The following is a 17,627-nucleotide window of genomic DNA, read 5'->3' as shown; positions in this document are numbered from 1 at the left end:
CGTTCCAGCGTGACATCGAAACCTCATTCGTTTTTTGCGATTTTCACCCTCTCAACGTGGTTTGCGACATCATGTTCGATTGCAATTTTTGTTCCTCTTGATGCTTGCCTTCTAACAACCCTCTGAGTTTGTCGGTCAATTAACAGAACACCCTGTATATAGGCTACAGTCATACCTGCTAATAACGAAGTTGGGGAAAAAACAGCGAAACTATTCGTTATACACAAACTTCGTTATATCTGTACCAGCTTGAAAAATGATACGTTTTTAATCAAAATGAAACATTGCACATGCACGATACGCATTTTTCAGTAACCTGATCATTCTTAAAATTAATAGATTAAAATAATATAGTTTAGTGAAGATTAAAAATTTAATTAAAATCTCACGCAACTGAACATCAACAAAAATGTGTGTCAATCAAAGCTCTTTTTTCTCTTAATATTTTGTGGACTTTGAGCGTTTTGTGTTTCAATAATTTTTGCCAAATAAGCATGCAAAATACAATGCTTTTTAGTAAGAGTACGAACACCAGAAAATTTTTTCATCTCATTTTTTCGAACCATTTTATGAAATCCTGAATGCTTTTTCTTGATTCCTCACTTTTTTGAAATTTTTTGGCTTTCAACCAGCTGTATAGCTACAATTTTCGAAGTAATAGTATCGTTTTGCTAGTTGGGCATTCTCAAAATTTATTTGCACACGATGAAACCACCACAAGTAACGTCCGAATCTAGCTTGAGAATGGCAAATGTGCACTAAAGGTGGTTTGGAGGTTAGATTCTTAGAAATAAAATAATTTCAATCCTTTCTTCGTAACGAGGTTTTCTGTAAACAAAATAAGATTTATACAACAAGAAAAGGCAGAAAAAAAAGTAAAATAGGATTTTTTAGTACGCAAAACGGCACTGGTAGAATGTCTTCCAAGGAATAGAAGGAGACATTATCAGTTACATGAAGGTAAATTTACAGATAAGAAGATTTAGGTGAGATCACAAAGAGAAATTCGTAACAATTCCATGTTTGAAAATTGGTTGAAAATGTTTTTTATGTCTACTTTGCTGAAATCGGTGTTCGTTAAAAGCAATAAAAATGACATAGATAAGCAATACGAAATTCATGGGACACGGAAAAAGTTCGTTATAGGTGAAAATTCACAATATTCGTGTTCGTTATAAGCGGGTTCTACTATATTTCACGGTTGAATGGGTTCCAACTAATGGTAAGTAAGAACGAAATAATAAAAACGTTTAATAAAAATCCAAAACATTATTTATTTATTTTATAATACAAAGCTACAGGTTTAAGCCCAATTACAGCTTGCAGTAAAAATAAAAATTTGCACAGAATAGAAAAAACGACATGATAAAGTACACAAAAGACAAATAAAAAGTAACAAAAAATTACGCAAAATACAAAAATTCTATACAAAGATATATACAACGCAATCACAGCAAAAATCTTCTAAAGTCGGTAACAGACTAATGAAAAATATCCAGATGTTGAGGAAGCGCATTATAAAATTCGGAAAATCTGTTTACAGCACAGTAATTACCAATATTAGTATTATATGATTTGATGGCAAATAAACAATTAGATCTTGTATTGTGACACTTAATATTGAAACAGATTTCGTTAAGAATGGGTATACAATCAATTTGGTTAGTCAACAGTTTCTTGAAAAAAATAATTAGCAAGTACTTAGTATCTTAACATCATGACCCTCAAGACAGCAACAGGTTAAAAAAACCGTTCAAATCAAAAATACACTTGCAAAATGCATAAGGAAAAAAAGAAAAAGGAAAAATTACAAGATAAAAGTGACAATAAACAAACTTCAATGCTTTCCGTTTCATTTTGTAGATGAAAAACAAATAGCAATATGACGTTAAATCACATTATTTTACTTCTCATACGTAATTCATTAGTGTGCAACAGACAATATTAAAAAAAAGCAGTTCACACATGTGTTGAGTGTTATCATAATAATTTCGAAGTAAAAAACATATCCTGACTTCGAATTGAGGGGAGCTGTGATTAAGAGCCCCAGATTAAAGTAAAAAACATTTAGTTAGCAAATAATGCACATTGCACGAGCCAATGTTTTCAATTTAGAGCGTTGATGAAGCGTCAGATGCTGAGATCAGGACTAGGCAAAAAATACAATAGTTTGAAATCCGTAAAATTTTTTCAATTTTTAAAATTTTTCCATTTGAAACATTATAGACACGAGCATTATTTCGAATGGAATTATTGCTTTCGTTGATACCGAGGAAGCTGAAAAGTAATATTGTGAGAACCCTGAGAGAGTTTTGGAAGAATTCCGTTAAAAGAGATATTTAATTTGTGATGATGCTTCCTTCTACTTCTCAGGAGGTTTAAAGATTTCATATCTGTGTTGTTATAACAGTGTAAAGAAAAATGCACGTAGAACTTCCACAGATGTTGTTGAGTCAACACCAGGCTCTGTCTCTACTATTTGGTCTTCTCACAGTAAAAAGAAGGCGGAAATTCCCAGAGAGCCGTTTGAACGAGTTGATTCCCGGAAATCTTGAAATTGTGCCACCGACTGCTGGTACATAATGCCTCGCACATTCAGTTTCGTACTTTTTCATTCTATATAAATATTAGATTTCTTGAATTAATTTTACGAAATAATCATTTTTGTTCTCATCCATCAGCTAATATTTCATCTTTTCTTTTCATAGCATCTATATAAAGTTCCATCAATGAAACACAATGCCTTTGACAAAGAATATTTTCTTTCTTTTTTTCCTCGAACAATGCTCTATCTCGGCGTTTCTCATGTTCCGTGCAGTGCCGCCGTCTTGACGCATGGGCCCAATCGGGCACGGCCCGGGGGGCCTTAAGAAAAGAGGGGCCTCACAAGAATGAGAACTGGTTCAAATTTCTGAGAATTCGCCTCAGAAAAATCACTTGGCCCGGGGGCCCATGATGCTCTTAAGACGGTCCTGCTTCCACGACGATGGCATAGATGATCCGCAGGCAGACTTGATAAAATTGTTCACCCGTTGTAACTGAAATTAGTAATATCCATATGGGTATCAAATGAAATTATACCTTCATACTCAACATATATCATCGAGGAGAATGCAGGGAACTGCGGTCCTAAAGACGGGATATCACTAAATTTTTAAATTTATTGCTTTAAATGAAATTTGCTAATTACTGCTAAAATTGCTGAAGGGCGTGGAAGTAAAGGGCTGCTACGAATTGCAGTTAGCAAAAATGCACAGTGCCTCACGAAAAAAGTATTCAAATAAAAAAATTGCCAAAAGTAAGCGCAATCACCGATTGTAATTAAAATAGCTGAAAAATTGAATAAAAAAAACCAAACTTAACAAATATGTGAGATAAATCGCACATGTGCCATAATTATCATAATATTATTTAAATTATGAAAACGCTGTGTGTTGCATGTGTGCATTAGGACGAACACTTTACTTTAGTAATTATTACAAATTCAAATAATATCGTTGAAAAAACGGGACAAATGTAGAAAAAAAAAATGGGAGCAACGAAAATTACAGGTATGTCCCGTAATACAAGACACAAGTGGTCCGTTAAATTGTTTCAGACACTTTACTGATCCTTGTTTTTAGAAAGCTTGAGAAACATTACTCAACCATTACATTGATTCTCAACCGGGGTCCTTGGATATTCCAAGGACACGCTGGGTGAAAATCAAATAAAAGGGAAGCCGTGGCAAATAGCTGCGGGGTCACAGAAACCGGTGAAAAAACACAGATTTGAAGCATTTAAGTGAAATATGGAAAGCAAAAGTGTGACTTGTTTTAGAATCTACGAGAACTACCTATATGACCCTAAAAAGAGGGAAAACTGACGTGTATCTAGTCCGAAGTACGGGGATTCACCTTATTTGCATATTTTTTTTTACGCTACAAATTTACTCAGAAGTCTATTCAATAAGTAGAAAAGGTTTTACTCCTGGATGAGACGGGAGCTACAAGATATAAATATGCCCTGAAAGATGCCATGGACAAAGAAAAGTTGAGGAACAGTGATCTACCTTACAGCAGGGCCGCACTTACCAGACATTAATAATTTCGGATCCCCTCAATCCCGATTTTATATATACTCTGTGGGAGAGAGGAGTGGCATCCAAAAATTCATACGTTGAAAATAAGGAAAATAATTGACAAGATAATTAGATATACATAGAGATAATTCTAGCTCACCTATGAAAATTCAGAATTCATGAAAGAAAGTAATTCCATAATTATTTATCTCTAGATGAAAATGCCGAATTTAGAATGGATGAAAATTCAGAATTTATAAAAAAAAAGTTATTATATTGCCGCATGTGCGAGACCCGTGTGATCACACCTGTCGTGAACCCCTAAGGGCGGCTCTGCCTGACAGTGAATTTTCAATCTTGCACTAATTTATTTAGAAAAAAAAATGTTGTGTGGGAGATCTCTTTCTCAGGTTGTATCTTGGGATAACCGTTATAAACTCGGTTATAAAAAACGTCGGCTATAACGTTCATAACTGACGGTCTGGGTTGACTTCCATAGACAATAATGCGGATAAACCTTGGTTATAACGCCGATGAAAACACAGCATCCTCGGATATAAAGACATATTTTTCATGACATTTATTCATGTTTTTATGGTGCTTGCTCAATGAATTTCTACATAAAATTAAGACTTTTCGAACCCATTGAAGGAATCTTTATGATTTACTAGAAGATTTATTAGGAATCGGTACATTTGAATGCAGTTTGCAAAAAAGTTATTCTCCCGAAGTGGGTTGTTTTCAGGATATGGGAAAAGGTTAGTTCTAATTTTCATCCAAAGATGGCGCTGCAGGAAAAAAATAACTGAGAATATGCAAATCAGTCTTATAAAATGCACGGTAGATGATTGACTGCTCATTTCTGAATTTTCTTGTTGTGCTGGCGCTTACATAAGGTTTTAATTGTAATATTCACGTTGATGGATAAAGCCCTATTGGTGAGGTTGTTTTATCTCATCCACGAATCACCAGCTGAAGCTTCACGAATGTTTCGGATACAGAATAGATTGAAGAAAGGTTCACGTAAAGAATTCTGTGATTTGCTTTCGCCCAGCACCTTCTATCGATACAAATTGTAACTTTTTTTTCCCTGTGTTACCAAAAATAATTCTTCCCCTTGGTGAGAATAATTTTTTCGTAAATCGCATTCAAGAACACAATTCCTTCAATTTTCATGAATTTTTAAACTATTTACGAATTTATTTCACACCCTGTATATTAATAAGTTTTTCTTCAAAAATACGCATACTACTATATTAATGTTTTCAAGATAATATGAATTACGTGTGCACGTTCAGCACAGTTTGCCATTTGGTTTCCACAAACCTCTGAGTTACCACAACTAGAACCTGCGAAAGTTATTCGCAATAGGTCAAGTGAGCAGAGGCCCTGACATGACTGAATAATTAATTATTTAGATCCAAAATAATTAGATTGTACATACATTTATTATTTGAGGGGAAAGGCTCTGCCCTCTAACAAAATTTATTGGGGGAGGGTGTTTCTCAAATAGCCCCAGCCCCAAGGTCCGGTGCCTATGATGATGGTTATCATCTTATTAGACACATGAATTCATTTTCAAGGGTATCGATGTAATGTTCGGAAAATTGAACACATTTTTGTTCATTTTGTTGAACACACATCTATAAAGGTGGATAAAAAAATAGACAACCTACACCCTTCTTTTAGAGATGCTCAACCAGTGGTGGCATTTCTAGAAAATAAGAGAAAAATATTGTTTGTGCCGAGACATTTTGTCTCGATGACTTTGGTAGAGCTCATACATAAATGCTGTTATACGACGACGACGACTAGAAAGAATCTCAGACTCTTTCAAAGCAAAGAAAACAAAAAAAAGGAAGGTTGGCTATATTATCACCACAGGATCGACAAACACACTTCTCAGAAAGTGGCTCGGAAATGTATCAGTAGGGCGTTACCACAGTCTCTATTTAAAGAGCAGGTGGAGGAAAACGTGTCCGACACCAGCCCAGCACTAGAATTGAGCCAACCCCAACGCAATATGTCTATATCTGCGCGCGTGTGTGTGGGCCGTTTTAAAATACGTCTATATACTTGTATGTGTGTTGGCTATTCTCTCACCTTTTTCGAGAACTATACCACACATAAACCCACACGTGTTAGTTCAATCCAAAAATACTCGTACAATACCGTTGCCATCAAGCTCATACTACGTAATGTTTGTATTTCTTACACCGAAACTTAAGCAGATGCGAAATCCAGCCTACAATTTTCATTTAAACCATAATTTTTAGAGTTGGTTCGATTAATCGATTAATTGTTAATCACATTTAAAGATTTTTGTTGAGTTAATCGACTCGATCAATCTGATTAACATTAATAAAGTTTTTACTAAAAATCCATAATTTATTCTGATTTAATTGACGAAACTGATTAGTGGTCTGAGTTATATGCTCTTATACATAATATTTAAGATAAGTAACAATATTTAAAAATATTTGAATCAATGTTTTGCTTGCATTTGCAAAATTTTTGAAGGAATATTTTCACTCCCAAACGAAATTTGGAGGAGTAACATTGAATTTTTATGTGTGAATCACGCATCTAGATGAGTTATTGGCAAATACTGGTCACGTGGATGCTTTTTTATTTTTATGCCAAGCATAAATGACACCCAACACTCTAAAAAGGGTGAAGACTCCTTGGCCTGCTGTAGCGAAAGGACGTTCAGCGAATTACGAGTATGAAGCCAGTCCTGTTCAGAATCTTTCCGGACACAAAGGTACTACTACTTCATCTTATGAAAGACTGACGGCACCAATACGACAACACAAACACATGTTAACTTAAGAGTGACACAGAAGAAAAACCGCCCGGAAATGAAATGTCGAATGACTTGTTAATTATGCACTCTTCGTTCGCATAGAATGACCGTAGTGAGACAAAAATGATCAAGGAAAGTCAGTGGAGTATTTACGGGGGGCGGAAAGCTTATCGGGCTATAACCCAGAGCGGAAAGTTTCGAGGGGCGGCAAATCTGAGGAAGGAGTTTCCAATAAAAATTAGTAGAATAGGAGAATGGCTGCAAAATTTGCACAACCCTTATACATTCACCTCTGCCGAAAAGTAACGGACTGGGTCAGTGAGTGACCAAAAAAAAAAAAAAAAAATGACCTAGAGAGTTTGCAAGCACATGAATGAACAAAAGAGTGACCTAGAAAGTTTGCAAGTACGCGAGTGGGCAAAAGAATGACTCAGAGAGCGTGCAATCATGTGAATGACCAAAAAAAAAAAAAAAGACGTAGAGCATGTGTAAACGTGTAAATGATCAAAAGAGTGACCTATAAAGCAAGGAGCCATGTCAGTGAGCTGCCAGAAGAGTGACCTACAACGTGTGCAATCGCGTGAGTAACCAAAACAGTATGCAAGCATGTGAGTGACTAAAAGAGTGACTTGGAGACACAGGTGTATTTTCAGGAGTAAAGGGAGGCCGTAGCACAGGATAGCGAATTCGAGGAAAGGGTAGTAAAAAAAAATTAGACTAGAATGGGAGAAAAAGACGGCGCAGTTAGTGTAGCCCATAGGCGGCCAAAACTGTAAACGCGCTTCTGAGGAAAATTCGCACTCTAGCCACGAACGACAATGGCTATTTGGTACTGATGTTCTTTCTTTGCGCGGCGGATGAATAGTCGTTTCGTCCACTAGTGACGTATCTTCGTCAACTCCACAAAACTATTAACACATGTTGTCTCGTCTAGTAGCTGGAGCAGATAAACTCAACCGATGGCGACGGTATAATCACACCTCCTCTGAATCTTTCTTCAGTTCTTTATAATTCATTTTTTCAGAATTTTCCCACCACTGAAATAGGATCAGGCCACCCTTAGTGGTATGTGACAGGTGCGGCCGCACTTACCGTAATGGTAATTTCTTTCGTGAATTCTGAATTTTCATCAGTTCTGGAAAATTTTTAATTTTCATTATGGAAGTATTTCTTTCATTTATTCTGTTTATCCGGAATTTTCATCAGGTATGGAATTTTTTTTTCATTTGTTTCTTCTTTATTACTTCTCAGCCACCTCGTTGGGCATTTTGCCTGTTGTGGCGTTGTATTTGTATTTATATATAATTTTCATCAATTGTAGAAATAATTCTTAAATTTGTTCAGAATTTACATAAATTATGTAATTTTGGATTTTTTCATCATTTGTGGAATTATTTCTCTCATTTATTCTGAATTTTTACGGGCTCTGGGATTATTTCTCTATTAATTATTTTTTCACTTTTAATTCATCGATTCCGAACTTAAATTAGTTCTCAGACAATTTATTTCATTAGGTCCCAATTTTAATTGATTTTGAAATTATTTCTTTCATCAATTTCAAACATTTCTCTAAGAAATTTCCATTAAATTCTTTTTGTTAATTCAAATTAAATCGCGTGTGTCTATATTTTTTGCATAGAAATTTTTCATCTTTCCTGCACATTTTGTTAAAATTCATGAATTTTTTGGGATGTGTCGATTCCCCTTTTTCCACAGAATATATAATATAAAATCGGGGCGGGGGGAGGTGCTATTATTTTCACACAGGGCTCCCGCGTTTGATAAGGGTGGCTCTGAATAAGATAAAAATTGTGAATACCTAACCATCTGGATACCACATAGGGTTATTTTTCTGCTGTGAACTTACCTAGAGTGAATGAAAAAAATCGATTAAATTGAGTTCCTTCCTTTTTTCTCTTTAGGTAAAATGAATTGAGCATCCTTACGATTGTCATTGGTTAAAAGACAAAAATCGAATTTCGATGAGGTTGTACTCATGGAACAGAAGCGATCAAAAGTGTCGAAGGTGAGGCATCCATAATTTTTTTAATGAATATTTTTATTATATGCAGATTTTTCACATGAATATTTTTTTTTTTCGTGTTAAGTACCATCATTGAATCAGGGTATACGCAACGGTTTACGGAAACTTTGCTCCCGACGTTTTGCCCTTAGCACGTTTCGTCCCCAGTACATTTCGCCCCCGGAAATTTCTTCGCTAACATTTCGTCTGCTCTGACCGTTGAGTGACAAAGTGAATGACCATGTGTTGACCGTATGAGTGACCAAGTATGTGATGTTCACTCGATCATTCATGTGGTCATTTATTCAACCATAAAGTCCCGAACTCCCATTTACTGATACGGTCACACACTTGGTCACTCACTTGGGCATTCATACAGTTATTCACTCAATCATACGGTCACTGACTTGATCATTAATATGGTCATTTACTCAACCAGACAGTCACTCACACTCACTCACTCATACAGTCAATCGCACACTCACTGATACTGTCACTCACGCACTCGTACTGTAACTCGCCCACTAAAATCGTCACTCATATGGTCACTCATCTAATCACTTGGTCACACAGTCAACCACTCATTCGGTCATTCATACGGCCAGGGCAAGCGAAATGCCAATGGTGAAATGTCGGGACGAAATTTCCGGGGGGCTAAATATCGGAGATGAAATTTCCGAATACCATACCTACCTAGTAACAAGCCACCTTTCTACTTGGTTACGGCTTCTTCTTCTTAACCATGTGAGTTCAAGCATTTACCATCTGGTTACTTAGTCGTAACTAATGCTCACTGGAACCCTGGCACTTGCCAGATTATTTTCATTGGCACCGAAAGTGACTATCAAACTACAGTGTTATAAAATAAGCCATTTGGCAATAAATTTGGACAGTAGTTCCGAGAAAAAAAATTTGCAAGTTCGCCTCCAAGCACCTTAAAGTTTGAGGAACACTGCTCTGTAATATCTGTATACACGGCCCCACAGAGAAAAGGCTGGCAGAGTTCAGAGAGCCTAGAGCAGGGGGGTCTTCACCGCATGGCTCTTTGGTAACATGCATAGCATAGCTTGGTGGCCCATGGGCCTCATTAAAATAGCAATGTGACCCACGCTGAGTCAACAGTTGAAGGCTAATTGAGCCTTCAAAGAAGCATTATTTGACAGAATTTTAAGTTCTCGCTTTGCCAAGAAGTTAAGGTCAAAGTGTGATCCAATGTAATCAAAGTATTTTAATCCCGTTTGGCGGCTTCTTATTCAGCGGTTCGGTATAGCCGCGCCTTTCTAACCAGCCCAAGTCAGATCCTGCTCCCTCTTCCGACACAAAGGCCATACAAAAAATTGTATACCATTACCTATCCCTAATTCCTTGGCAATATTCTATATGGTTTTCTCCCTGCTTTTTTCTAATATGTTCTTATATTGAATGCATAAACAAAGTTAACATAAACAAAGCTGTGGGGTGGGGGGGGAATCTCAAAATGAAATTAATAGACGAATAATTTTAAGACCATCTTTGGAAAATATATTTGATTTAATTATCATCGCAATTCTTGGAAACTTTTTATCAGTAATGCACCAAGGAATACCAGGAACCATAACCCAGTGCCCGAGTTTCTATAACGAAGGTCGAACCGCATCGTATAGTTGAATACAGGAAATTGAATGCAGCTGTGGGTGCTCTCAAATCTGAATTTGTGGTAATATTTACGTGCGGCGATACGAATATCAACAAATTGGGCCATTTTCTTAATATTTTACGAGCTATTTGTTTTTATTACGTTGGGCCTGCGCCATCATCATTGAATAAATAGTCCATAAAAGAGTACGTACGTATTGTCTCCCGCATGAGATTCAAGTCTTGCACTCAGCAAATTCTGGAAATAAATGACTATAATAAAGCTATACATTAAATTATATAGGCTATACAATTTGTTAAGAGATTGAAAAAGTTCATTTGAATGATCTTCGTAAATTGACAATAGTTAGATTAACTAGATTGCAGTTATTAATAGGAATTGTACCAGGGACTGTACGCAATAGTTCTATGAAAATATCGTTAAAGTTTGGAAATTGTTGGAAAGATAACTTTTTTTTTCTTTCTAGCCTCTTCGGAATTTTTGCATTCAATTTGAATTCATGCTATCTTTTAAAAAGAGCCTATAAGCGAAAAAAAAACACGAAATGTGTATTTCACAAATTCTTTGCCACAAAGTGAAATTTCATTGCATAAGTCAGGGGTTCTTAACCTTTTGTTCACTAACGAAGAGCATCTGTTAACGGGAAGTTTTACTAACATCTCGATAACAGACACCGTCAAACCGAAAGATACCCAGGCCACGTCGCCATATGGCAATATAGGATCATTGTCCTCACGGCCTGGATATTTACCTCTGGCAATTTATTCATAAAAAAGCATACATTACCAAATACACATTACAATCATAACTATAAAATCATAATCTAAGTATAAAATCAGTTGAGAGATCACAATCTACGTATAAAATCGGAGAAATCAAGCATATATAATCCTAATAAAATTCATAATCGATTTTTTCCTCAATTTAAATCGTCCGATTTCCACGGCGTTATACTGTTCTTGTGCTATCAGTTAGTCTTCTTTATAGTTGAGCAGTTTCTTTTTTCTTTGTGAACGGCAAGGTGGTGCAATTTGTACTTGTGCTATTGGCTGATAGGGGTCATTCAAGTACTACGGGGGGAGGGGTTGCGGATTTGCTGACGTTTGATGACAAGGGGGGGAGGGGTTGAAGATTGCTTACGTCATCAACCACCCCTTTTTGAAAATATGAAATATTCATATTTCATGGGGGGGGGGGGCGGTAGGGGTCAAAAATGGCTGAAAATCTGCTTAAGTAATACTTGGATGGCCCCATATGGAGCCTGTGGGATCACTTTGTCTTATTGTTTTCTATCCATCTAATTCTTTTCTTGACTTTATTCACTCTACTTTTGTTTTTAAAAATCTCTCTGATCTAGAGTGTGGCATTTTTAGCAGCGGGCACAGCCATGTGCTTTAGATGTGCAGTTAATTTACATGTTGTCAAGTAATGAATGGAAGTGCCGATTTCACTACAAAGGCAATGATCTGTTCCTCGTTTTTTGAAGCAATGAAGGTAATTTGGAAAAGGTCCGTGATTGGTTGTAAAAAATACAAGTTTTCTGCTCCAATTTTTTGCGTTGTATGAAACTTTTGGTACTATTCTGTGGACACTTCTTCTAGTTTTGGCATCATTCTATCGGGTTCGCCATAGATTGAGTATTTCTTTTCTTACCTTTTGTTTTGCTGTAGATATAGTAATAATATTTTAATCAATAATTTAATTTAATAACAGACACCCATGTGATGGAAATTTTTGTTTTCTCACAAGCAGTGTCTGGTGCGCTAACAGCAATATTTCTCAATTTGGAGCCATATGAAAATACAAAAACAACGCCAACACAGGCAAAATGCCCAACGCGGTGGCTGAGAAAAAGATGCCCCTAATAATTATGGATGTCATATATTTCAAAAATACAGCAACCCAATTAAAAATGCAGTTACAAACAATATACATACATGATAAAATATCATACAATTCGCATAAAGAATACTCATGGTTGTTTTATTCTAAGTATGGATAACTTCTCGATTTACTCAAACATGTTTATCGTATTTCTTTTTAAACGTGTCAATTGTGTTAGAATTCGCCACCTCTGGATGTAAGCTATTCCATTTATTAACAACCCTATTAGAGAAAAACTCCCTGCGACACCATAACCTAGAATTGTCCCTTACCAATCGATACTGGTGTCCCCTTGTAAAAGCAGTCGATTGACGGTGTACTAATAATTCATGGTCCATCCTATCCATCCAGTTGAAAATTTTGAACACTTGTCCAACATTATTGCTCTTTTCCGGTGCTGAGATATTCTATTCTAAGGTGGCCGTGGGCAAAAATCAAATTCAAGGGAAGCCATGACAACATGTGGCTAAGGGGACCACAGAGTTTTGCAAAAAGAATTCATGTTGTGAAGAAATTAGGCTTTTTTTAAGTAAAGTATATGTGTTGGGGGAGTGATTATTTTCCTATTTATTTATCTACCAGAACTGCTCACAGAATCAGAGTCATCTTAATGCATGGGCCTTTCCGGGAATGTCCAGGGGACATAATGCCCATTGAAAAGCTGATGAGATTTGGTGCTTTTGTAATAATTTTTGAATTCGAGTATTTAAATATGCCCATTAACTGTTACTTCCAGCTAATAGGCTTCCAGAAAATTATGCGAGTCCTAGAACATCACTTTTCCTAAGGCCCCATGATGTTGAGATGGCCCAGAACAGAACAATCACAAGAGAGCTCTCGCTGAACACTGTCCTGTGGGAGGAAGAGGGGTCTGTAGATCGACCTTACTTATTACGAATAAAATTTCTCTTTATAAATTGAACTCAAAAATTCTCGGTATGATTTCGTTCCTTGATGAGTGTGGTACTGAATAAGGCGTGAGAGAGAGAGAGAGAGAGAGAGAGAGAGGGAGCAGCACAATAAGAAAATATGATCCGTTGATGGGGGGGGGGGGGCATGGGATGAAAAAAAAGTTGATCCTCTGTATGGAGCCATGTATTTGTCAAGCACATCACAAACTCATTTTACATTGGACCCGACGGTGGGTTAAGCAACACTGTTTTAGAGGGTCACTAGACGTCCCCGCAGATTTTCGAGTGGTCCCGGGAGATAATAATGTCCGTATCTAGAATTTTTGCAGCTCGGGACAAATATGATTTTGCCACCCCCAAAAACATTAAAATTCGATAATCTTACAACGGCGTTCTTTGTTTCCACCTAAAACTACCTAAAAAATTTTGCCGACTGACTGAGCAGTAGCCCCCCCCCCCCTCCTCCTTCTCTAGTTCCGACCTTGCACAATGTGATATTATTTGGTCGCAACATTTGAAGGAAGTCGGTAGATATCCCAGTTTTGTCATACTGAAATAATTTGGTCAAACGACTTTTAATAGAAAATCAAAGATATTAATGGATAGTGATCAAAACCACAGTAAAAAATTTTATTTTTCATTTATGTGGGTCTTGTGATTGATGCTAGGAACAGAAATGTTTGGTATCCGACTCGACACCATATCGTCCTCAAGTTTTAGCTTCAGCAGGCTATTTCTAGCTTTGGGTTTCATTGTAGAAGCAATTTAGTAATTAGGTCGACTTGAGGGGGGCTCCTGCGCAAAGCAATCATTAGCTTCACTCCCCCGGCTGGGGTCAAAGGTGTTTTGTGTAAGCGAATGTATTTATTGTTTTAATTGGATCTCTCAAAATTATAGGAAGGACCCTAAGCAAATGTTCAACTTGTCTGGGTAGGCCTAGGGTCGAAGCCCTAATGAATTTTATTGTCGTAATAGCAAAAAGAATGCTTGTTCGCTCAAACACTACGTCGTGTACGTCGTGTTGGCAAGGGCAAAAATAGACCTTTGTACGCCGTATAAATGCCTCGTATATCGCTTTCTTCACCGGGTTAGAGTAGCAGTTTCCAAGAAGTGGTCCGCGGCTATCCGTACAAAGTTGCTAAAGGGTCCACAAGATTTTTTTTTTTGAGGTATATTTTTTGACATGTTAACTGGTGAAATTTTTGGCCCATTAGTAAAGAGAAAAATAGTAGTTGGTGGGAAACGCCTTTTCTGTCGTTTGTCATGGCCTCCGCAACACTACGCAGGTTCTCGACGTCACGCCATTTGCATGCAATTCCATTCGCTTAAAAAAATAGGGGGTGGGTAGATCTCTTACTTTAGAAGGTATTCCACGGCACTTTCGATTAACTGGCCACCTTCACTCGCTTCTGAAAGGCGTTTCTGCTCCCCCTCCCAAAAAAAAGTGCAGATTTTTTATAAAATTTCAATTCGGATATAATTTTCAAAAAGATGAGTTAAATTCGTCAAGAACCTTGAATTGAATTCGCGTTTTTATAAGTAACCCAATAGTTTAAATTTCTTGCAAGATGGCCTGCCTATACATTGTGGAGCTCCTAAACAAGGACTTTTAGTGGGCCGTTTTCATACCGGCATCTCGTTAAGACGAATTGATTTTCTAGGAAATTAGTTGTGTAAAAAATTTAAAAATATACATAAGGGCCGTCCCGGGTCCTTCCGGCTCTCTGAAGCTTCTCTTTTATAGAGGTATATCGTTAGAGGATTACTGATCCAGACGGTAGACTTATCTCATTTCCAAGATCTCCTGAACCAGAGTCATCCTATAGTACAGGATTATCGAACTGAATGGTTTTAAGAGAAAAAATTCCCGTGACTGTTGCAATTAATTTATTTCACGCAAATCAACATAATATGAAAGTTTAACTCGAAGTTTTATTTGGCAACACCAATAAAGCTGCCATGTAAATGTGTTCACCAGAAGGTCTGTTATTCAAAATGAAACATAAGTGAGATACAAATACAACGCCACAACAGGCAAAATGCCCAACGAGGTGGCTGATAAAAAGATGCCCATAAAAATATGGATGTCATATGTTTCAAAAAGGTTATTTGGTTGTGCTAGAATATGAAAATACTTCAACTTTGAATTGAACTTTTAACTTTCATTACTAACTTGGGAGTATTGGAAAGCTGTCACTTCCACCACAGAAAAGCAATAATAAATGATGCGGCCAACTCAATTGCCTGATCTAGTGTTTCAAGGAGCTCTCTAATTAGATCAGACATTGCTGGCACAAACACAAAAACTAGCAACATTTCTAGTGAACATTTAGGAAATTGCAGTAGAGTGTTGCCAAATGGAACTTGGAAAGTTAACCTTTCACATTATTTGTATGTGTGGGAAATAAATTAATTACAGCAGTTACAGGAATGTTTTCTTTTTTGTACCCATTCATTTTGAATTACGCTGTATCAGCTACTATTTCAGTCTTAAAAAATTGTGGGAATACGTGAGGGCAAAGGTTAAATCATATTTTATTGAAAAAAATTAAATGGAATTGATCTCTGCAGTAAGTGTTTTCTTTTGTTACCACACACATTGGCCGAATGTAAAAAAAAATATTTTTCACACGCGGGAATCACGGAAGTAAGTTTTAAAGGATGTGAGAAAATTCCAAGATGGGAAAAACGAGGGGTTAAGGAGAGAGAAGAAAAAATTGCGGAAATTGAGGATTCCCAGCTCAATCGGCAATAAAAATAGAAGCCTTTATATTTGTGACCGTGTGAGAATAATGTCGATAGAAATGAAATAATGGCGCGAATGACTGATCATATCTCAGCATTTCCTCAGGAAAAGACTAAAAACGGGGGACTGGCATTGGGACAGACCTACTATAAATGACTGAAGTAGTAGTATAAGTAGTTATACACACACATGTGTTTTTCGTGTGGGTTCTGAACCCGGGTTAGACAAGGGCGATAGACAAGCTATCGCCTTCCGCCACGCACAATCGCGGCGGACTGTTTCCTCTTTTGTTCCATAACGTATTCTCTGACTTTTTATCGCTTGTTATTACAAGTTTCATGTGGGCCTTCGTAACAGCAGCAACAACGTTATGTGAGCGTGTATGTATAGATATATGTGTTAAAAACATTCATTGCCAGATTAGGCCAATTGAACCAACCCGACTGGGGTAAAGGTGGACGCGGTAATTCATGTGTGTGCAGCAGCAGTGAGTTTCAGGGAGACACTGTCTATCTCTGTAATAAGGAAGCGGACAATTAGGATTGGTTCTTTTTGTTTTTATTGTTTCTTTTTCTAGAAGCTTATATTACTGGACCAGGAGCAGATGTGATGCGATCCTGTGACGTAGTTGCTTACGCACGTGATTTCACACGCTTTTTTCTGTCCCTGAAGGGAAGCACTGCAAATTGAGTGGTTAGAATTCTGACGACCCCTGACAGTGAAAAGAGTTGGGGATCGTTAAGAAATGTTTTTAGCAATTTTATTAACATCGTATTACTGTTTCGGTAAATGTGATAAATTGGATGTTGTACATAATAACCGGTTATTATGCATACTTACTACTACTCCCACTTAATCGTACATGCACCTCGTACACATTCCTCTATGGAATTTGATAAAGAATTGGTACATGCCGGAATGTGTGTGTACGTGTTCCGAACCTGTTTTTGTGTAATGCTTGTTATGTGTAGTGCTGCCATCTGCTGTCAAATTTTATAACCATGAATGAAGTGAAATGATTGATTAATTGCATCGTTGTGGGCCTGTTGCTCTCGGTGGCGAGACTTACGCGAGACTTACAAATTATGCATACTTACTGATTGTCTTGGTAAATTTGATAAACTTATCACTTTTACCGGCGAATATGCATAATACCCAAGCGTCTCTTTGGTAAATTAAATAAGTACTGAAAAAATTATCACTTTTACCGGTGATTATTCATAAAAAAAAATGCGTTGATGAATTTGATAAATACTGGGGAAACGTTATATCACTTTTACGGAAGATTATGCATACTAACCAAGTGTCGTTGGTAAATTTGATAAATGCTTGAAATTTATTCCCTTTATCTGTGATTATGCATAATATCCTAGCGTAATTAGGGAATTTGATAAATATAAAAAAAAATTTCGAATGATATTCTGTGATGAATATAGTTGGGTCCCGATATAACGATGACAAATTTTACGATCGTATCCCGATATAATGATATAATACAGGCATGAATTATCATGCATCATCATCTCCTGTTCTCTAATTTTCAATGAGAAAGTGGTTGCCA

The 17,627-nt window shown here is 36.8% G+C and overlaps 1 protein-coding gene across 2 annotated transcripts in view; it reads left to right on the top strand.

Annotated features, from left to right (window-relative positions):
- LOC149075318 (protein C-ets-1-like) overlaps nucleotides 1–17,627 on the top strand; it is a 189,401-nt gene that overhangs the window by 17,771 nt on the left and 154,003 nt on the right. For both annotated transcript variants that reach the window (XM_089242672.1, XM_089242673.1), the window contains exon 2: nucleotides 8,789–8,892. In XM_089242672.1, coding sequence (XP_089098798.1) covers nucleotides 8,863–8,892 — 30 coding nt within the window. In that variant the 5' untranslated portion in view covers nucleotides 8,789–8,862. The remainder of the gene's footprint in view (nucleotides 1–8,788; nucleotides 8,893–17,627) is intronic.

Source organism: Pholcus phalangioides, unplaced genomic scaffold, assembly GCF_987345545.1.
Source record: "Pholcus phalangioides strain wild (caught in Gottingen) unplaced genomic scaffold, Ppha-v1.0 ptg000015l_1, whole genome shotgun sequence".
NCBI lineage: Eukaryota > Metazoa > Arthropoda > Arachnida > Araneae > Pholcidae > Pholcus > Pholcus phalangioides.
The sequence above is the reverse complement of the archived record's forward strand: the minus strand, read 5'-3'. Positions and strand labels throughout refer to the sequence as shown.